Source organism: Pantherophis guttatus, chromosome 5 (genome assembly GCF_059756535.1).
Source record: "Pantherophis guttatus breed Tessera chromosome 5, ASM5975653v1, whole genome shotgun sequence".
Taxonomy (NCBI): Eukaryota; Metazoa; Chordata; class Lepidosauria; order Squamata; family Colubridae; genus Pantherophis; species Pantherophis guttatus.
Window position 1 is genome coordinate 53,663,287 of NC_142067.1, and position 23,136 is coordinate 53,686,422.

Consider the following 23,136-nt stretch of genomic DNA (forward strand, 5'->3'; position numbering starts at 1 on the left):
AGCCGAAAAAATGCTTTTAAAAGTAAAAAAAAAGCCTTTTATGATCCCGTGGCTCAGCTGGAGATAGTCAGAGGCGATTAAAAGCATTTTTTTACAACCTCTTGGGCCGAAGAGATTGTAGAAAAAATGGTTTTAAAAGTTTTTTTTTTTAAAAGTTGGTCACGCCCACCCAGTCACAATACCCCCCCTCACTAAACTACGCCCACAGAGCGGGTAGTAACAAATTTTACATTTCAGCACTGCCCCCTCCCAACTCTTTTCTGTCCACTGGTAGGATAGAGAGATTGTCTAAACAAGCTTATCTGTCAGCTGATATTTCCCCAGCACAGTTTTTCCCTTAAAAATGTAAAGGGCAAGAAAAAGGTCTTTCTTGAGGCGGATATGCTGCAAGTCATACACTAACCACGCATTACGTTTTAAAAGGATTAGGTATCAATTTATAGTGAAGCGCACAATCCCTGTAAATTCTGCAATAGATTAACGGCGCTACCCTTTCAGTCAGAGGAAGCGGAATAAAACCTAAATTGAGAGGAAAGCTGACGGACAGAAGAAGCGGGGCGCGTTCCGGACGCTAGGTGGCGTTCTTTCGACCCCCTAACCAGGAAAGCATCCGAGCGACCTGCTCCTTCGGGACGCCCAATGACTCCAACGCGCAGACGCGAGCGCGGGAACCTGAATTAGTTTTGAAGGGCAATTGGACCTCTGTGCCGATTCTTTTTGCAGGTATGACCAGGGGGTGGGTGGGTAAGAAAGTGGCAGGCCCGAAAGGTAAAACTCTGGGTCAGGAGCACGAAAGAACGGGTCTCTCCTTTGTGCGGAGAAGGGGCGGGAAAGCGGCTTGGGCACAGCAGGAGGGAAACTCTTATACGGAAACTGTCACAAAGGGATGCGTCCCTGGTTTGTGCTGGGTCGGTAGGTTCGGGGAAATGTTTCCTTTTTTCTGGACAAAAGTGGGTGCGCTGTGCTTCTTGCCGAAAGGTTAAGATGTGGGAACCGAAGGTTTGTTTTAGATTAAGTAAGAGTCCCTTCCCTTACTTAAGTAAGTAGTTCTTCAGACTCAGATAGTCGCTGCTCTTCCTTGTGGCTTATAAAGAAGCAAGGTAATAAATCGACACACAAGGAGCCCTTGGCTCCAGGATTAAAGGAAGGGTTTAAAGAGAAAAAAGAATGAGTTGCCTGAAGGGCTTGCTAATTTAGCCACGAAGATCGCATCCTCGACAAAACTTGGATCCAGATCTTGACTCCAAGAAGCCTTTATAAACAAGTGGGAGAGCATTTTATTTGTGGGGTTTGTGGATCCTTTTCCCTGCTCCCAATTCTAAAATTCCATGAATGAGGAGAATAATAACCAGCCTCAGTCATGAAGAGGGATGGGAAGATGGGTGGGAGGGTGTCTATACAAGCTTCTGTGCCTCATCTTGCAGTGTGTGTATTGTAACCATAACTCTTGTGCGCCTTAGGGACCTCCAGATAATGTAAGTTAAATGCTTTGAACACTTCTGAACACTCTGAAAGCGAAAGAATAGCATTTAAAGTGTTTTTTGCAAACCCAGATTTGCTCTAGAGTCTTCCTTCTTAGTAAAAGGTAAAGGATTTATACATTTGGAAGAGAAACCAGAGTTCTGTTCTTATTATTTTTAATAATGTATTTATTGGTATGCTTTTATTATATACAATTTCACTGTAATCTTATGGCCTCACTGTCGTTGTCATCCTTTTGAAGAATCTTAATTCTTAGCAAAAGAAACATAATGGAATGTTCTTATTGAGGAAAGACAAATATGTGGGAAATGAAGCATTTCTCTTATCATAACATCTCTGGGGTTGAAACACTATCACTATATAACCAGCATAGGGCACAATTCTTTGATATATTTTCCATTGTTTAGGCTAGTATTTTTGAGAATGATAGATCTGTTTTGTGTTTAAGTTTAAAACCATCATAAATATACAAGACCAGTACAATGATAGCCATGCATTGGGCAATACTAGTTTTCATCAAAATAAACTTACCTTCAAAACTTTTCATCTGCTTTTTACAGAATGAAAGTAATTACTTGTGAAATTGCATGGCACAACAAAGAGCCAGTGTACAGCTTAGATTTCCAGCATGGAACTGATGGTAAAATCAATAGACTGGCCTCAGCTGGAGTAGACACAACTGTTCGTGTGAGTTAAATATTGATGATATTGCTATATGTTTACATGTTTACATGTTCTCTTGCAATTTGACATTGCAATTTATGGAACTGGAAGTTTTATGTATATTTCCTTAAGGATTTAGAAGTTTGGCCTTTCGATGGTCACAGAACAGCAAATATTTTATTTCTGTACTTATATCCAAATTGATCATGAAAATGTTAAAATGCTTTATCATAATAGTTTATATATAACGTACTACTGTTCAATTATGTTATCATTGGGATTTTTTGGGAATTTTCAATGTTTGAGTTATTCTTATATTTTTCTTCGAATGTTGTGTTTTTATAACTAGATATGGAAAGTAGAAAAAGGACCAGATGGGAAAGCAATTGTGGAATTCTTGTCCAATTTAGCTCGCCATACCAAAGCTGTGAATGTTGTACGTTTTGCTCCCAGTGGTGAAATTCTAGCATCTGGTGGTGATGGTATGTGTAAAATTGGCACTGAAATCTTAATTTTAATTTTAACATTTAATAAGAATATAAATGTGTTTATATTACATACTGTATTTATACCAATTTATAAATGAACAGGGGTGCAATGGCTCAGTGGTTAAAGACTCTGAGCTAGTCAGCTGGAAAGCTAACAGAGCACCACACAATAGGGTGAGCTCCCGTTGCTTTGCCTAGCTCCTGCCCACCTAGCAGTTCAAAAGCATGAAAATGCTTCAGTAGGAAGGTAACAGTGTTCTGTGCACTTCTGTGCATAGTCATGCTAGCCACATAACCATGGAAAATATCTTGGACAATGCTGGCTCCCTCAGCTAAGTTATGGAGATAAGCACCACCCCCTAGAGTCGGAAATGACCTGGACCTTTATCTTTACCTTTATAAAGGAACAGCTCAATAATATTTATGGTTATTTTTCAATCTGAGAATCTTTTAAAAGACAAATTATACTTTTAACATTAAAATAATATTATAAAGTTACCAGGTTATTTAGAGAAATGGAATTACAATAGTGGTAACAGTCCCGTATCTTAAATAAGTACTAATGATCCTAATCTTACTGTTGATAGGCATGTAATTTTTTCCTATATTTCATATAGGAAAATATTCCCGCCTGGACTACTGTAATGCTCTCTACATGGAGCTCCCCTTGAAGAACATCCGGAGGCTCCAACTGGTCCAGAATGCGGCCGCGCGGGTGGTTATGGGAGCATCATGGCGCTCCCATGTAACACCTCTCCTGCACGAGCTGCACTGGCTCCCAGTGGTCCTCCGGGTGCGATTCAAGGTATTGGTTACCACCTTCAGAGCGCTCCATGGCTTAGGGCCTGGGTATTTACAAGACCGCCTGCTGCTACCAATAGCCTTCCACCAGCCAATTCGCTCCCACAGAGAGGGGCTCCTCCGGGTGCCGTCAGCCAAGCAATGTCGGCTGGCGACCCCCAGGGGGAGAGCCTTCTCTGTGGGGGATCCTGCCCTCTGGAACGAATTGCCCCCCAAGTTATGGAGGATTCCCGACTTACGCACCTTCCGCTGGGCCTTCAAGGCGCTTTTATTTCAACAAGCCAGGCTGGCCTAATTTTTAAATTTTTAATTGTCAATTCTTAATTTTTAAATGTCTAAATCAGGTAGTTTTATTTTAATTAGATATGGGCCAAACTATTTAATATTTTTTAAATTGTTTTTAAATTTTATATTTGTGTGTTTTGTGCTGGCTGTACACCGCCTTGAGTCCCTTTGGGAGAAGGGCGTATATAAATTAAATTAATAAATTAATTAATATTAATAATTGTTGTATAAAGCATTGAGCTGTGAAAAGAATTTTCTACTGAAATATTCACAGTACCATTGATGTAGTACCAGTACTAGGAGAAAATAACATGTTTGAATGTTACAGATCTCACAATTTAAACAAGAGCCCAGAAACAACTAAAAAAGTTCCTATTTTACACAGTATTAGTACTTGGTGATGAGTACTGCTCAATTCAGTCATGTACTGTATATTACACATTAAATGCAGCAGATTTTTTTCCAGATAGATTGCAATTCTGTCTATGCTTAACTCTAATTTTCTAGTGGCTAGCCTTATAATAAAGAGCCAGAGTGGTGTTATAAACCAGGAGACATGAGTTCTAATCCTGTCTTAGGCACAAAGGTGACCTTGGGGCAGCCATTCTCTCTCAGCCATAGAAAGAAGGCAATGGCAAACCACTTCCAAAGAACCTTGCCAAGAAAACTTTGAGGATTTGTCCAAGCAGTTACCAAGAGTCAACATATAGCCTGAAGGAACAAAAAGGAACAAAACAATGTAATATTATGTCATAATAAAATAATTGTTGGGAAAATTGCGAAAGTTTTTTCAGTGAAATTAATCTTCACAGATGCTGCAATTTTGTTATGGAAGTTGAATGACAACAAGGAGTTAGAAGCAGTTGTATTTCAAGATGATGAGGGTGATAACCAGCTGAACAAGGAAAACTGGACAGTAATCAAAACTTTAAGGTAGCTTTCTTAGCTTTAATTGAAATTTCACTGAATGAAATAGTATCTTGAACCAAGCTGGTAATGACAAAATTGTAACAATATAAGATTGGCTTGCTTGTGCTCTATTTTAATAGCTGGAATATTTATCAACATCATGCCCTTAATAACATACTTCCTTTTTATCAGTTTCTTTTTACTATGTTTCATTTAGAGGTCACCTGGAAGATGTATATGACATTTGCTGGACTCCTGATGGAAATTATATGGCATCAGCCTCAGTTGACAACACAGCTATATTATGGGATGTCAGTAAAGGTAACTAATTGTTGAGGCTCAAATTGCATGCTTATGAAATCTATAATAACCATGAATTCACATGCTTTGAATAAATGTATGTATACTATATATACTTATTACAACCTCCTTCATCTTAATCCTAAAGGCAAATTGGTGGGTCAGATAAAGTAGCATGCTAATCAATTTATTTGCCTAATGTATCAATAGAAAACTGGAATCATTCCCTCAAAGATGCTTTTTTTTCCAAGTCAGAGCTGAAGAAGCTTCTTGGATGCGAAGCAAAACGTCTTCAAAGAAAAACCAGAAAGTCCAGTTGCCTCTTGGAAAAAAAAGCACCTTTGGGTCAGACTTAAATAGATTTGTAAGTGGATTGAATGCCAATGATATGATACATTACATCATTATAGAAAAGAATATTTCTAGCTAAAAGATTTCAGAACACATTAAAAAGGGACATTTATTCATGGTTTCCTTTCTTCCCTTTAAAATTTTATTTTGTAACATTTGTAATTCTTCCTGGATATTAGAGTTAATAATATTTAATTTGCAACCAAAGAGCATTTCAAAATTATTAGATTGCTGACTCTCCTCTTTAAAATAGTAATGTGCAATTTAATTGCTTATGATAAAAATGCCACATATTTTATAAATTCTTATGCCTTTACCAAAATACCATCTTCCTTTATCAGTAAGGAGTATGTTTATATTGATTTTTAACTGCATAAAACTAGTTTGTTGTACATATATTTCTAATTATTACTTTCTAGAATAGAAAGAAAAAAGATAGACTTGTAAAAATTTGTCTCACTGTTTTGAAAATTAACTGTTGTTTCTAGGGCAAAAGGTTTCTATTTTTAATGAACACAAAAGTTATGTGCAAGGAGTTACATGGGACCCTGTAGGACAGTATATTGCAACTCTTAGTTGTGATAGGTAAGTTTTTACTGATTGGAATATGAGATTGTTATTTTTACTGATTCTGTATTGTTTAAAAGTGTTTACAACATTTAGGCAATATATTTAATGGTCCATAGTAAGGCAGGCTAGCAGCCACAGAATTTTTTGTTTTATGTGCTGCTAAATTCTTTTCTGATAAAAAAAGTTTACATGAAGGCATACTGTGATGAGCTGTGGGTCAGAAGAATGTAAAGCTTTTCTGACACCTCTCTCCCCCATATCAGTGTTTTAGGTTTCCCAACTCCATAAATGTTCTCTGATTGCTTTATAGTGAGAAATAATTTCTCCTAAAGCAAAAATAGCCAGAGAGACAAAGATACAAGGAACCTTCTTTTCATGTTCAATCATATCATATCATACCTGAGCCTGCAATGCAGCAGTTTATACTCCTTTTAGGAAATAAATGTTGACTGTCTAGGATTCAATTCAGGGGTGAAATGCTACCGGTTCGGGCCGGTTCACACAAAATGCTACCGGTTCGGGCCGGTAGTAAAAAATGCTACTGGTCCGCCGAACCAGTAGTTTAAAAATGTAAAAAAAAAGTTCCAACGATCAGCTGACTAATGTGCAATCTTTGTAACTTTTTTTAAAAAAACTTTTAAAGCATTTTTTAATTACCGGTTCTTTGGAACAGGTAGTAAAAAATGCTTTAAAAAGTAAAAAAAAGTTACAAAGATTGCATGTCACTCAGCTGATCGTCTGAATTTTTTTTTTTTACTTTTTAAAGCATTTTTTTTACTACCAGTTCGGGCGAATAGGTAGTAAAAAAATGCTTCAAAAAAGTTTTTAAAAAAGGTTCCGACAATCGCGCAGCACAGCTGTGATTGTCGGAACCTTTTTTTTTACTTTTTTAAAGCATTTTTTACTACCTATTTGCCCGAACCGGTAGTAAAAAATGCTTTTAAAAAGTAAAAAAAAAGGTTCCCAAGATCACGCACCACAGTTGATTCCCCACCACCACCACTGTTCTATTTACCTTCCCAAGCCTCGTCTTGGTATGTATTCTGCATGTGCGCGCAGCACATGTTTGGTGCGAACTGTGTGTGCGCTTGGCACGCAGCGCGCATGCACGGCCAGCGAACCAGTAGCAAACTGGTTCATATTTCACTACTGATTCAATCATGTACTTATTCTACTGTACATTGGAAATAACCATCAAATATAATAGCGTAATCTTGTGCACCGATTTCCTTTAAATATTATATATGATTATTTTGATCCCAAACAAAAGTTGATTTGAATAGTTTCATTCAGATCAATGCTAACTGTAGCTTTTAGCATTGTGCAAGCTTCAATTTTGACTTAGCAGAGTTGCTTCAAGATGCACGGGAGTTATCTCCAACTTATTCAAATAACTTTGACTTTTCTTGGAGACAAGCTTCCACTGCAGTCATGTAAACCTAGAAATATGACTTTTTAATGGATCATATCGTGTTTCCCCGAAAATAAGCCCTATCCCGAAAATAACCCCTAACTTGATTTTACATGTGCACCCAATATAAGCCCTTCCCTGCAATATAAGCTCTAATTAAGACCCCGCCCATTCTGTTGCACCTGGATGCACAGGGTGGGGCGAGGCACACAGGTAAAAATCAAGCTAAGGTGGGGATGGGAGGTGGAACTGCTTACTTTCGGACAGTTGCAGCCAGGCCTCGCACATCCTGACACCTGCCTCGCTTTGTCAGCCCACTTCTTCTGTGGCCGTTTGGCGCTGCTTGCGTGCGTCACCTCCGGCCTCCGTTTTGCCGTCAGTGACCTTCAGGAAAGGCCTCAGCAGCCGATAAAAGAGCTCCAGATTGACATGCGTAGCGCCCCTTGGCCTCCATTTTGCCATCAGAGACATCATCAGAATTTGTTTTTCAGCTGCAGAGGCCTTCCCTGAATGCCTCTGACAGCAAAATGTAGGCTAGGGGTCTCTGCACACATCAATCTGGAGCCCGTTTTTTGGCTGCAGAGGCCTTTCCTGAAGGCCTCTGATGACAAAACAGAGGCTCAGGGGCCCATGTGCGAGTCGCAGCAAGCAGCCGCAGAAAAAGTAGGCCGTCAGCGGCCACAAGGGCTTCTGCTGGGCAGGGCTGTTGAAGTTGCCGCCATGACAGTGGAAGACACCGAAAATAACATCTGGTGCCTGTTTTGGAGGAGATATATATGTATATATATATATATGTATATATATATATATATATATATATATATATATATATATATATATATATATATATATATATATATGTATATGTATATGTATATGTATATGTATATGTATATGTATATGTATATGTATATGTATATGTATATATATATGTATATATATATGTATATATATATATATATATATATATATATATATATATATATATATATATATATATATATATATATATATATATATATATATATATATATTCCAAAATATATCCTACCTCTATTGTGTGTGTGTGTGTATACATACATACATACATACATATACGTATACGTACATATACATACATATATATGTGTGTGTGTGTGTGTGTGTGTGTGTGTGTGTGTTTCTTTCTTTTTCGTAGGTTTTATGTGTATGTCTCTTTAGCCAGGTTCTACCTACGTAAACCAAGATATTATGCAGCCCTAGTTCAGTGAAATCACAATTCACTAATTTCTGGGCTTTTTTTTTCTTTTCTTTTCTTTTTCTTTTTATGGCAACCAGCAGACCCTTTGCTGCCCATTGGGAGACTAAGATAGATCTATTTCGGCCTTATACGAAAAAGAAAGAAAAACAACTATTGTACCTTTACAGGGAGGATACATGAGATGAGGGTGTGGCTAACTGATGAGGCCTTATAAGGCCGAAATAGATCTATCTTAGTCTCCCAATGGGCAGCAAAGGGTCTGCTGGCTGCCAGAAAAAGAAAAAAAAAAGCCCAGAAACTAGTGAATTGTGATTTCACTAGCCATACCCTTCTGGGATTTGAACCTGGGCTTGCCTGCATGTTAGGCAGATATATTAACCTCTAAGGTACAAGTTCTCCTCGCTTTGTCCTCTCTTGTACCTCCTCACTTGTACCAATTGGGGCTGAAAGGCGAAAGGAAGCAGTATGCTCCTTCCCATTTAGCTCCTGATGAGAGCTAAATAGCTTGAAATAGCTATTTCAAGCTATTTAACTATACTAGTCACCCTTTATTTTTTTGTCAGTGAATATAAATTTAACACGAAATAGTTTGTCATGAAAGCGACTGCCTGAGGGCTCCTGTATTGGGGCTGAAAGGCGAAAGAAAGTAGTGTGCTCCTTCCCATATTTGGGTAAACCAGGTTGCTTCGATAGAAAATGCATATATATATATATATATATTGAAATTAATGCAGGTGTTTTTTTCCAGAAAAGCTTTAGAACGCAGGTTTTTTTTATCATCATGCAGTAAGTTCAATGTTTGTAATTAATACTTTCTTTTTATGTAGGATACTGAGAGTGTATAACACGCAAACCAAGAGAGTGGCATTCAATGTTACTAAAATGTTATCAGGAGGAGGATCTGAAGGAGAGGTCAGAATTAATTAACATTCTTTCTAGCTATAGTTTTGAAATATGAAAAATATTTAAATATTTCACTAATATTTGATAATATTTAAAAATGTTATCAGGAGGAGGATCTGAAGGAGAGGTCAGAATTAATTAACATTCTTTCTAGCTATAGTTTTGAAATATGAAAAATATTTAAATATTTCACTAATATTTGATAATATTTATATCAATGTATTTAAACTCACTGAAAATATACACTGAAGAACAAGAGAGCAGAAGTGAGGAGACCAAGAAGGAATGAGAATTTTCAAAGACTAGGTCTACTTTTTATCTTCTATGCTATATTGTCCTCATTTCAGATAGTAATATATCCTTCCAAAAGAAACTTCTTTACATTCTAAACCAGGAGTTTAGAATCAATCCCCACCTGTGGGCTGGCACTGGTCCGCAGCATGCCAGCAACTGGGCCACTCAAACAAGCGAAGCCCCATCCGCAGTATGTAGCCAGCATGCAAAACCACATCCCCTCCAGTCCGCAGAAAAACCTTTCTCCATGGAACGGGTCCCTGGTGCCCAAAAGGTTGGGGGGCCATTGTTCTAAACCATTCCAGCTAGGCAATGATGTGGGGAAAGAACCCCAGGCTGTTTTGAATGAATTCACATTACTGGAGATTACATTTTAGGGTGCTAAAGGAACTGATGAATATTGTCTTAGTACCACTGAGGGTAATCTTGGAGTGCAGGGGATTTGCAGAAAATTGGCAATGAACAAAAAGATATTATAATCCTTTTTAAGGGCAAAAAAATTGACCCAGAAAGCTGCAGAACAATCAGTTTGACATCAATTCCATAATTGGAAATATAAATGCAGTTAAATTGGTGCGGTTAGTTTTGTGAATAGCAAGATTTCCCAGCAGCCATCTTGTGAAAGTTCCCAAACATATTCTCTATGAGAGAATTCTGTGAGAATCCCAGAATTGGTAAACTGGATTTGCTTCATTTTTAAATATTTTAATACATGCAATTATCCAGTGAACTAAATCAACTAAAAAATACCAAAAATAGGAAGTTTAAACATTGAGCAAGTTCTAAATAAGATTGTTTTTATAGTTGTTGCTTATTATATTTGTACTTTGTTTTCCTATTTGACATCTATAAAGTAAGCATAAATTAAAAATGCATGTAAAAAATAATTTTGTAAAGATTAAGACGTTATTTGTAAGTAACCCCCAATATTACTGGATTGCAAGTCCCTTTGATAGAATTGGAATTCGGCAGTAGATTGTGATCACAGGTTGCTTTCCCTGTAAAAACTAGGCTTATGATTTTCTGAATAAAAATATCCAAAATCATTGTGTTCATTCATGCAGCAATTGGTATTAAATAGAAATACTTTATCATTGTCAAAAAAAAAATCAGGTGAAAAGCTATAGAATGTTTCACGATGACAGCATGAAGTCCTTTTTCCGGAGACTGACTTTCACTCCCGATGGTTCTCTACTTCTTGTTCCTGGTATGCAGTTTTACTTCCATTATTTTGTACAGCTCAGTAGAGGACATCGGTCTCTGAGCATTTTGGAAAAAAATAACTGTTCACCTTAGCATGTAATGTGAGGCATGTTGATGTTTTTTGTTATTTTGATTATGCTAAATCAAGCATGACTTCCGTTGTCAAGGCCTGCATTCCAAATGGTGAAATATTACAAGTATTTACATTCCTTTTGAGTTCAAAGGGGAATGTATAAATTGTGGGGTTTTTTAACTGTAGATTTTTAATGTTGTACACCACCCAAAGTTACTGTGTGTGAGTTGAGTGGGTATATAAATTGGTTGGTTGGTTGGTTGGTTGATTGGATGGATAGACCAACGGACGGACAGACAGATAGATAATTAGGCTGAGAAACTTGACAATAAATCCTTGATTAGATTTCAATTTCAATTTCAATTTAATTCAATTTATATGCCGCCCCTCTCCGAAGACTCAGGGCAGGTCTTCCCGTAGATCCAACTCACAAGTGGCAGTTGTAGAAATTAAACTAGGGGAAATCTCTGTATGTGATGCCTACATTTTGTCAAAAAATTACGCTCCAAATCTACATTCCTTAAGTCACCATTAAGTATTTACTAGACTGGGAATGTCACCACATTTATATCAAGTTGCCATTCCAAATTAAATCACACATTTTAACTTTTGTTTTAATGAAAAGCAGAATAATTTAGGCTTTGAAAGAAGATTATCTCTGTTAATATATTATCCAGATTTTCTCCCTCCTAATATGGAAAACATTTTTTTTTTTTTTTTTTAAATTTGATTTATATGCCGCCCTTCTCCGGAGACTCAGGGCGGCTTACAATGCATTAAGCAATTTGGGGGAAAAACAACTACAAAAGAGAATGTTGTTTTAGAACACAAATATAGTAATAATAATAATAACATAATAATAACCTTTATTGTCACTGCACAACATATGTACAATGAGACAGTAAAACAAGATATTACTATTATTTATTAATGAAGGCTTCCCCAAGCATTGGATCACTACAATTCCCATACAAAAGAACTGACAGGGAAATATAGAAAAATATTTGCACTCCTTCAGACCTTCTGTTTTTAAAATCGGAAAGCTATCAAATGAAATAAAATCTCAACCACAGAAGGTGTAGGAAATCTTTAACTCAAAAAATAAGACTTGAATACATAGTTTATAAAGGCTGAACCTTATGCAAAATATCTTGTTTTTCCCTGTTTTCACCTGTTTTTCTAAAGTGTAAGCATGTGAACAGTTTAAGACCAGAATGGTACTCAGTTTTATTACCTTGTTCTTGGGTTCTTATTTCATTCATTCATTCATTCATTCATTCATTCAACATGTGCCACCTATCTTACCCAAAGGTGACTCTAGGCGACTTACAATGATACGTTTTTAACTTCAATTTTTGCCAATATCAAATTGTCAAAATTAAGAGATTCTAAACTAATTACGATAGATTTCTTTATTTTATAATTCTATTTCAATGCAAAAGCAAAAACATTTTAAAGCAAAGTCAATTAGTTAATGTAATTATAATTATATGTATTCATTTACACATAATTATAAATGTAATTAAATTATATGTGTACATTTAAATGTGTACATTTAATAACTATTCCAAAAGATGCTACATATAGTTTCATGTTTCAACAAAAATATTCCACAAATTTCTGCTGTACTTGGAATCGGAAAATGGCTGTTCCTTTGCATCCTTTAAACAGAACATTTTCTATTGCTATCATCTCCTGTATATGTTATTCTTTTGTAGCAATGAATTATGAATGAATTGCTTTTGTGTTGAATGTTTTCTCAATAATGTGCCTCTAATGAACGTCTTTTAATTTGTCCTTATAGTAAGATGTGCATTTCCGACTGTTGTCATGTGTTATAAACATTTAAGTATAATGTGAATATATGCAAATGATTTCATATTACAAATTAGATTCTTGTCAATAATATAGTAATGCAAAGCTTCATTATGGGCTATGTATATTTGTAGCAAATATAAACAAAGAAATTGTTTAAATTGGCAATGTTGATTACACTTGGCATTATCCAACATTGTCCTTAATTGTAAAACTGACATTTTGGCATTGTTTTCATATTCTATCAGCAGGCTGTGTGGAATCAGGTGAAAATGTAATGAACACTACTTATGTCTTCTCCAGAAAAAATCTGAAAAGGTGAGGGTCTGAATTAATTCCATATTTATGTAAATATTAAATGCATTTTGTAATTTCTATTTTTATTTTTAAAACCTGCTGTTATTTTTTAGACCCATTGCTCATCTACCTTGTCCTGGGAAAGCAACATTAGCTGTTCGTTGCTGTCCTGTCTACTTCGAATTGAGAGCTGCGTGTAACAAAGGTATTTTGAGTTAGATAATAGTTTATATTGCAGGTTTATTTAAAATAAATTAAATATAATGAAACTAGTGGCTTTCTGTTCTACATCTTCCTCTTTTATAATGCAAAACCATAAATCTTATTTGTTATCTCCAGCTCTCTGCTATATACTGTTGCTGTGTTTTATGCTGTTTCATTTTATTTAACTTAGTATATCCCTAAACCCTGAAGTCTATATTAGTTTACCTTAAAAGAATATTTTAAATTAAAATGTTACAAGTAGTTATGGTAACCAATAAAAACAAGTTAAACTAAGCTATGACTTATCCTACACCTATAGTAGGAAATCAGTGTGTGTGTGTGTGTGTGTGTGTACATACACACATACATACATATATATAGGGCGACAAGGTAGCTCAGCAATTAAGATGCTGGGCTTGTTGGAAAGCCAGCAGCCCATGTTCGAGCCCTGAGCACCATGCAACAGGGTGAGCTCCTGTTCTTGCCCCAGCTGCTGCCAATCAAGCAGTTCAAAAGCATGCAAATGTGAGTAGATAAATAGGTACCAATTTGGTGGAAGGTAACAGTAATCCATGATGTCATGCTGGCCACATGATCGCAAAAATGTCTTTGGAGTGCACTGGATCAATAGCCTTGAAACAGATGAGCATTGCCTCCTACAGTCATCAATGACTAGTGGAGTAGCAGGGACTCCTTTACTATTTTTAAATTATGTATGTATGCAAAAAGTTGTTACAATTCAATATTCTTTCAATTTTTCAGTGCCAGTAAATTGTTTTCTATTTTTGGTAGTAATATTGAGAGACAGTCTTCAAATCCCACACTGAACAAGAGTCCTCTCTAATCAGTGAATAATAATCAAATTGATAATCAAATGTTAATAATCAAATTTAGAATAATCAAATTCTGTCTTTAATCATTCTTAAATATAAGAGAATCCTGCAATAATTTATAATCTTGTCAGTAAGGTATGATTTTTATAACAAACATTTTTGGTTATTATAGAAGAAAGTTCCCAAAAGATTGGTCTAACAAATCTTCCTTATCGGTTGGTTTTTGCTGTTGCTTCAGAGGATTCTGTGCTCTTCTATGATACACAGCAAACTTTTCCTTTTGGTTATGTATCTAACATACATTACCATACTCTAAGTGACATTTCATGGTAAGTAATTTGATGTCTTCTAGAAATATTGACTTTCTTCAATCACTAATCACTAGTAAAATCTGTCCTAGTTTGCCTACTTAATACTGTTTTTTTAATAAGTTTTATTTGCAGTTTTTCTTTAACAACTGACATTTTTTTGTGGACAGTGTAATGACTGGGTTAACATATTTTTCACACAGTGTTCACAGTAATAATACAATTACATATACAAAAATTTAATCTTCCAACTTCTGACCTTAATGGGCACATTATAATTGTAATATATTCTTTTATATACTTATTAACTCCTAATATTTTAAAATTATAGATGTCACTCAATGTTCCACCACATTTTCAATATCGCATCTTTCTACAAACACCAATAAAACCAATTATTGATCTAATCAGTCCCAAGTTTATATTGCTAAGTCCCCTGGACTTATACTCCTAATAGGCTATATTTTCCAATGTATTTTTTCCATCCTGTTAATCATAATAATACTTTAAATATACCTAATCTAGTCTTCCATCTCCTAATCTTAATATATCTGTATTTATAATAAATTCTACTATGTATTTATCTATGTGCTACTATTATCCATCATGTCTCAGCCTTTCTAGAATTTCATCATTTATTGATTTTTTGGTGCTGCTTTTATATTTGTGTCTTGGAATCCTATATGTTTTTCTAACATTTTTACACAAACTGATTATTTCCTCTGTCTTATCCTTTATCTCTTTCTGCTGTGTCTTTTGAATATCCATCCATAACCGTTTTTGTTTTTGTTTTTGTTTTTGTAAGCTCCTTCTTTTTCCCCTCTATTCTATTATAAGCTCTTAAGGGATTGTCTATTTGATTTTTAATATTTGTCATTGCTGTCTTTTCTTTGCTTTTAACTTATTTTTATCTTTTTGTAGTTTATTTTGCATTGTCCCCTCCACCACTCCTAATTTCTTAGCTGTCTTCTGTGCATCATATTCATCTTTTCCCATCATTTGTTGAGTGCCCTCTACTTTCACGTCTTTATTTTTAAATATTCCCATCAACTTCTTATAGTTCTTCGTCACTATTTCTAACATTTCTTCATAAAACGTTATTGTTTTCTGCTGGGTCATTTTTTAACAAATTAATATCCCTCTAATATCTCATTATCCCAATATCTAAAAATTCCCCCCCCAAAAATATCAATTATTAGTAAGGTTTAATCAATCCCACAAATATTTATCCAAGTCCCCAAAATGTCTATAAATTTGTTCTTTTCAATTGGCAAACAGACCGTTTCCGGGGAGTGGGGAAGGCTGTTTTCGCCCTCCCCTGGCTCCTAGAAAGACTCTGGAGCCTGGGGAGGGTGAAAAACGGGCCTACCGGACCCACCATGCCCTAGTGTGCCAAAAGCAGGGGGAGCGCAGGAGGGTTGCCTGCGCTGGGGGGTGGCGAGGCACATTGAATTATAGGTGTGGGCATGCGCTCCCCCCGCTTTTGGCACATGACAGAAAAAGGTTAGCTTCACTGCCATAGAGTCTCCCAGCAAGCAGTTTCCAGCTGCATTTCATGGAGCCTGGGGGAGCTCCGCTATTTTCCAGCCGTTCTCGCTGTGACATCAACCAGAAGTTACATACTTAACACTATTGAGTTCCTTATAACCTTTCTTCCAAATGAACAACAAGAAAAATATTGTTTAATTTCACAGTTTGATAAAGTATTGTTTAATATGGCAAAGATGCATGCATGAGTAAGAGAAAGACAAACATAATTTATTACTTTTGAAAATAGTTTGTTCTTAGGCAGAATAAAAAATGCTAGTATGGTTTCAGGATAACTTCAGGATCCCAACCCTCAGTCTGCTGCCTAGTGCCAGTCCGCAGTCTGTTCGGAACTGAGCTGGTAGGCGAGTGTGCGCACACATGCACAAAGAGTGTGCGCACACATGCACAAAGCTGCATTTGTGAAAGCAGCATGAGTGCACATGTTTTTTTTCAGTTAGCCGGGCTGTCCTGATTTTATGATTGGTTTTAAATAATTTTGATATGGTTTTAATTGGAATGTTTTAAATTAATGGGCCAAATTTATTTAATTATTTTAAATTTATTTTAACTTTTGTATATAAAATGTTTTATTTTTTGGCTGTTCACCTCCCTGAGTCCGAAAGGAGAAGGGCGGTATAGAAATTTGAATAAAGATAAAGATGTACAAAACCATCCCCCCAACCTGCTGCCGCCAGTCCACCGAGTCAGAAAGGTTGGGGACAACTGCCTTAAATAACATTGTTTAACTGCAAATTTGTGATCCTCATGTTTCCTACTATGTCAAATTAGTGTTGCCAAATCCAGCTGAAACATATCTTGACAGTTTTCTTCCCAGTGCAAAAAATATCAGTGGGTTGCATACACACACACATACGCATGCACACTTATATCTTCCTCCTTCTTTTTTAGAAATGACATTTTGGAAAAGGACACAATAGATACAAAAATATTGAATTAATAACTATTCAGGTTGGCTGCCTGTTAAATATATTCTATTTATAAACTGATACCTATCTACAGATATATTCTCTTTTGCATACAAAAACGAGAACACACAAGCACTGAAACACCAATATGTTTTCCTTCCCTCCTTCCAGCAGTAACAACAGAAAAAAAGAAAATGAGGGCATGGTGAAATAAAAGAAAAATAAAATTAGAAGTTGAGATGAAAGCAAAATGTTAACTGGATGGGATACAAGAGAACAGAATCCCGGCTTAGATATTACGCAAACATCAAATAGGCTCCTATTGGTTCCCTATAATCTTGGCTGATTTATTTTATTTTTAAAAAACTGGATTAAATTCATTAAGCAAGCAGTCCCTCATTGCTAATCTTCAGGCTAATCTTCAAAGGCTTTTCAGCAGTGAACTCTGAAGTTACTTTACTTCTTGTTCCTGTTTTTATCTTCAACAATTTCTGTTTTTATCAATCGGTGTAATAGGACCCTTACCAGGTAACTGAAGTGGAGGTTGCTCATTTCCTATCAGATAAATATGATAATATGAGCAAATATTTTACCATTTTAATAGTTCCAATAAAATTGTGGAACTATTTTTAAAAGTATTATCTGTCTTCAGCAAGAGGATTTTTTAAAATAAATATATCTAATACATCAGACTAGTTTATATATTTGGGCATTTTCTTTTGACTCTGCATAACACTGTATTTTATGGCCTGTGGGTCAAACACAACTATTTAATACATTTTTTTTAAAAAAGTACACATAAATAAAATCAAAATGAAAAACACAACTATTTTATATGAAATTTCAGAGTATGTTATTGCAGTTACAGAAACTGCTATGACAAACATCAAATAGATTCAGACTCATATCAGTTCTCCTATAATGTTGAAAGATTTAGTTTATGTTTAAAAATGGATGAAATTCTATCAGAATTGCTGATTAGAATCTTAGCACATACTTGAATATTGAAGTTAACTATAATCCATTTATGCTTTCATTCTGAATGGATCACTTGGCTACAAAAATCAATTAAATTCAATTATTTTTCAGAGTTTTATGTGTATATTTTTGTCACTTGTAAGTAATCAGGACTGAGTTTTTATCCATTTATTTCCCATAAATAAATGCCAGGTCCAGTGATGGATCATTTCTTGCTATTTCTTCTACGGATGGATATTGTTCTTTTGTCACATTTGAAGAAGGTGAACTTGGAATCCCACTGAAAGATAAGCCAGCCATTAATATCAAAACACCTAGCATAGCGGAAAAGAAAATTAAAAAGGGTCAGTCACCAAGTGTTGTCTCTCCAGTTTCAAAACCAGTGGATAGCAGTCTTAATAAGTCTGGAGAACCATCAACTGCATGCCAAACTCCAACCAATAGTAAAGACTTGCACTCCACACCTGTTGTGGTTAAAAACATCCCCATGTCATCTTCTGAAGATAAAAAAACTGTGCAGCCATCAATTCACACATCAAAAGTAAACCAATCCAGGAGGATTACATTGAATACTCTACAAGCATGGAGTAAGTCGCCAAGGTAAGCTTAACATTACAAATTTGGAATCAAGAAATAAACAGGCTTCCAGGAATGATAGCTCTAAGGTGGCCTTCAGAGTATGAATTGTTTTCGCAAATTGACACTGGGGTTAAGAGACAGAGGCATCACCATAGAAGTTTTATTGTGGCAGCAATAACTACTAAGCTGCTACCCTAAAACCAGGAGGAAAGATCAGGATGTGTAGTCAGAGACAATTTCAGGAAAAGAAAAGTTGATATCTGTACTATTTCCATTTACATACTTCTCTGTGCCACTGCACTAATGGAGCCTTTGTGTAGAATGGGTCACAGAACTAAGTGTTAAGAGGGGAATCAAGAAGAGTCAGGAGAAACAAGATGAAAGGGAAAGGGAAGTTGGAGGAGAAATGCATTACTAAAGAAAGCAGGCAGGTGGAAAACATACTTGCGTATCTTCTAATGTGCCATGCTTTTCTTGTTCTTGTTCTTAGGAGAGTTGCATTGATTCCTCTAAAAGCAGCTACTCCAGATTCTTCCAGAAATACAACTCAGCATGGTAAAATACTTCATTGTCGATAATTTATTGAGATGTTATTGTAAAATGATTACTAACTAAATTGACTTTATTGGTCACATTTTGATGCTGCTCATTCTGGTTGAACAACCTATGCAGGGATAGCATTATAAAGAATATATACATCATCGGTCCAGGTTTTAAAAATACACACTAAAACTTTTATTGAATTATTCAATATTTCAGAGAGACCGTCACCACCTGAAGACCAGCTACAAAATCCACCATCACCTAAGCGACTAAGAATGGATGAAACTCCATAATTGGATTTCCTGAAAATGAAAACAAATAAATCCACTGAAATGATTTATTACAGAGGGGATCTTTTTCTACAACATAGTTGCCATACCCTGTGAAAGAGATTTACTCAGAGTGACATTTGCATAAACATGACTTTGTGAGGAAGAAAATGCATCATCATTTTTTAGACATTTTAAGCAAAGTATTGGCTACATGATAGACCAGTAAGAATTCACAGATTGTGTGAGAAAAGCATAATTGTTATGTTTTCTTGGCTCTGTATCTGGTAGAGAAATCATTGCTTTTCAATTGGCATTTACTTAATTATTTATCTTGACAAGCTAATTGGCACAGTATAAGATTTGTAAACTAATACATTCCTTCTCTTTCAAATCTGTAAGTTGGACAGTTGGTTAATTGCTCTACTTTAGTTAAATGGAACTGTCAATTAATCAACGTTTTACTTACATACCAATTAAATGTACCAGAGATTAGAAGTTGGATTTAAGTTTAAAAGCTTACACTACTTAATTTCCTACATTAATTGTATCCGAGCTCATTAAAAAGAAGTCTTCAAATGTCTGTGTGATATAAATTTGTTTATGTGTGGGCAATGTGTACATTGTTTTAAAAAGTAGTGGATTTGTAATTTTAAAGATTATGTTGTAATCTTTAAAAAATCTGTAATGTTTTAAACTATTACAATTGCCATGGTTACATAGAGCAGAATATTTAACATTAACATTCACACTTTTATCAATCCTCTGGTGTTCATTTTAGTCATTTGCTTTTTTAAAAAATGTTATCTCAGGTTTAATTCAAAACAAAGCAAGATGCTATGTGGAATCATGAAAAATAAAGAGTCAACTTTCATTGAAAAATTAATGGAGATATATAATGTAGTATTCAAATACATTGTGTTGCTGTCCAAATTCATATTTAAATGTTAAGGTTAATTCATAAGAAAGAATGTGAATTATTTTGCACCCAATTCCTGAAGTGCTGAACAAAAATATAGCAAAGCAGAGTTGTGCCCTTTAGGAGGCAAGCCTGCAATTCCATGCCTACTTGTCTAAAAATAAATTACATGATGCTTCAGGCCTTTTGCTTCCGTGTAACTGTTCATAGAACGTAGCTATTTTCTGTTTCGCACAAACACCAAAAGTCATTCAAGCTGAATGAATTAATTCTGAGTGACCACAACATTACTGCAAGATTTTCATACTATCATTCATAACTGCTTTTCCTGGCTCATGCAAACTCCAAGGAGATGAAAGATAAAAATGCGGATCCATGCATACATCAGCCACTAGCAGTAGTGACTACATGGATTCAGTTTGAAGAAACATCATCTCTATTTCACTTCTTGTAATACTAAAGGATCAGTTTTCACAAGCAAACTTACATTTATATAATGCTTTAATGTCTTAGAATATATTTTATGTGTGGCTTATCATAAGTTAATATAAGTGAAAAAGGTTTGTCTGGCACATGCTGTGAAATATAGAGTGGGAAATAGAATAACATAATAGAGTTGTAAGAGATCTTGAAAGTTCACTGATTAATTGTTCTCACTGTCATGGAATTCCCCTTAATTCTAGTTTGGATCTCTCTTTAATAATCTTCCATCTGTTGCATCTTGTCCTGTCTCAGGTGCTTTGGAGAATAAGTGTGGATAAAACTTAGACCTTTGTAGTAATCCTACCATTTTGTTTATATTTCTACTGAATCTAGAATGAATTGAAATCTTTTTTTTTAAACCCACTTTTTATGTAATTGTCTTATTTTATACTTAAGCTAACTCTTGATCATGTCTGGATCAGTATGAAAAGAAGAGAATAATTTTTATCAGTTTATCTTCTTTCTGAGATCCCCATGCTGTCTCAAAAGAATCGTCCCTCCTTCAATCCTCTGGAACAGCTTCAAAATTATAGAGTAAACAAGGAATTCTGAAAATACAGCTTGATATTAAATACTAGAAAAAATGCATTAAGGGGTTACCCAAAGTAAGTAGCTCTAATTAAGTTAATATTTTCTAAGCTGTAAAAAATGAAGCAAAAATAATACTTTACCAAATTATACTTCATTATCATTTAAATTGGTGGGTTTTGATAATTTAAATCAATTCATATTTTATCAGTCTCATTTCCAATATGACTTTCACTAGAAATCATTTAGCTATTTAAAATGTGTGGAAAGTACAACCCCTCTGCTTGTATGGTGTGTGTATGTAAATAATGTTTGTTATCAAAATTATAGGAAATATGTAGCATTATCTTAGCTCAGATTCTTTTTTAAAAAATCAGATACTGTGCCATGCATACGTTGGCCACTTGATGTCACTGTTTTATAGTGTTTCACAACAGTTTATTCTGGAGAAATCTAGAGTTTATAGATGTATTCCTTTAGGAAAAAAGTAAATGTAACCATCACTTTTTCATCATCATTCATGCTAATAACCTATTTCAACAACATTTGAAATATGTAGTAATAGGTATAGGATTTCTAGCACATGACCTGTAGGTAAGAAACAGTTTTATGCCTGGTTCGTATTATCATATGTGGTGGACATGCCCAAAGAAAAAAAAATATTGGAGAAAATACACACATGGTTGGAAAAAATGATAAAACAACATATAGATCTGAAACCTGAATTATTTTTGTTGGGCATACTACCGTAAAAATATGATAGAAGGAAAATATATTTGATAACTGCAGCTAGAATTGTATTTGCATAGCAATGGAAAAGTGAAGAAATCCCAACAGATGAAAACGTAATTTAAATAATAGAATGTGCAGAAATGGATAGATTAACAATGACAATTAAGGAAAAAGAGAAAACTGAATATTTTTTGACATGGGACTTGTTTTATCAATGGTTAGCTAATAAAAACAGAAGTTAGAAATATGGAAATGCAAGAAAAGAATGTTACAAGGGAGATTTATTAAAATGGATAAATATTATTATTATTATTGAATTAATATTAATGCAATGAATACTGTTGTAAAAATTTTGATCATTATTTTTTAAAATAACATGTACCCAGGCAACGCACTATTCAATTGAAATTGAAACTATTATAGCTTATAAAAATTTTTTAAAATATACAAAAAAACAGTTTTATTCCTTTAAATAATGAATTTTGTATAACTATAATATTATTATTGGTGTTTAAAATTTTGATCCTATATTCAATTCCCCTTGAACAACCAATATAAAAGAAATAATAATGGTTTGTTATCATAAAATAATATAAATGCCTTCACTTTAGCATATGCAATGGATTGCAATAAACTTGCTTTGAACCATCCCTTTCCAATTTATTGTTCCTCCCCATGTTAGCAAGACTGTCTGTCTAAAAATTCTGTAACTTTTGATCTTTACACATCTGAATGTACCGTGTTAGGAAAGGCAGCTCTAAATAGAAAGCCATGTCTTTTATTTTGAAAATAAACTATAAGCATAGGACTTAACTATGTGAACTAATTTTGTTTCATACATAAAAAATATCAAGGGTTAAGAAGAAACAAAATGAAAAGTTTTAGGCACGATAAATATAGAACTGTTCATAACTTGAATTTCATAGTAACATTCAAGAGAACAGGAAAGTATAACTATTTCCAACCTCCCTTTTCTCTAGGAACAGTTTTACAGAAAGTGATACAACTCAGTTTTAGAGAAAGCAGATTATTTGGATGTATGCTGCATATTTCAAGCCAGGATACAACAGGAAATTACATTTGTCATCCAGAGGGAAGTACAATCCTTCTGGTCCTCCTTGACCTTTTAGTAGCTTTTGATATCTTCAACAATGGCATCCTTTGGGACTGTTCCTAATGAGCTAGGGAGTGGTACTATCTTGCAGCAATTGTTCTTCCA

General features: G+C 34.9%; 1 protein-coding gene across 2 annotated transcripts; it reads left to right on the forward strand.

Annotated features, from left to right (window-relative positions):
• Positions 1 to 217: 217 nt before the first annotated feature.
• Positions 218 to 20,356, forward strand: CHAF1B (chromatin assembly factor 1 subunit B). 2 transcript variants are annotated; one of them, XM_087871252.1, is made up of 14 exons: positions 218 to 723; positions 2,043 to 2,169; positions 2,495 to 2,627; positions 4,532 to 4,652; positions 4,846 to 4,949; positions 5,768 to 5,864; positions 9,328 to 9,412; positions 10,811 to 10,904; positions 13,037 to 13,106; positions 13,199 to 13,290; positions 14,295 to 14,451; positions 18,057 to 18,464; positions 18,934 to 18,998; positions 19,203 to 20,356. In XM_087871252.1, exons 2-14 carry the CDS (start codon positions 2,044 to 2,046, stop codon positions 19,277 to 19,279), a joined length of 1,629 nt encoding a protein of 542 aa, XP_087727378.1. In that variant the 5' UTR covers positions 218 to 723; position 2,043; the 3' UTR covers positions 19,280 to 20,356. The 2 variants fall into 2 exon arrangements, with proteins under 2 accessions (XP_087727378.1, XP_087727377.1); XM_087871251.1 differs by having other exon boundaries at positions 714 to 912.
• Positions 20,357 to 23,136: the final 2,780 nt, after the last annotated feature.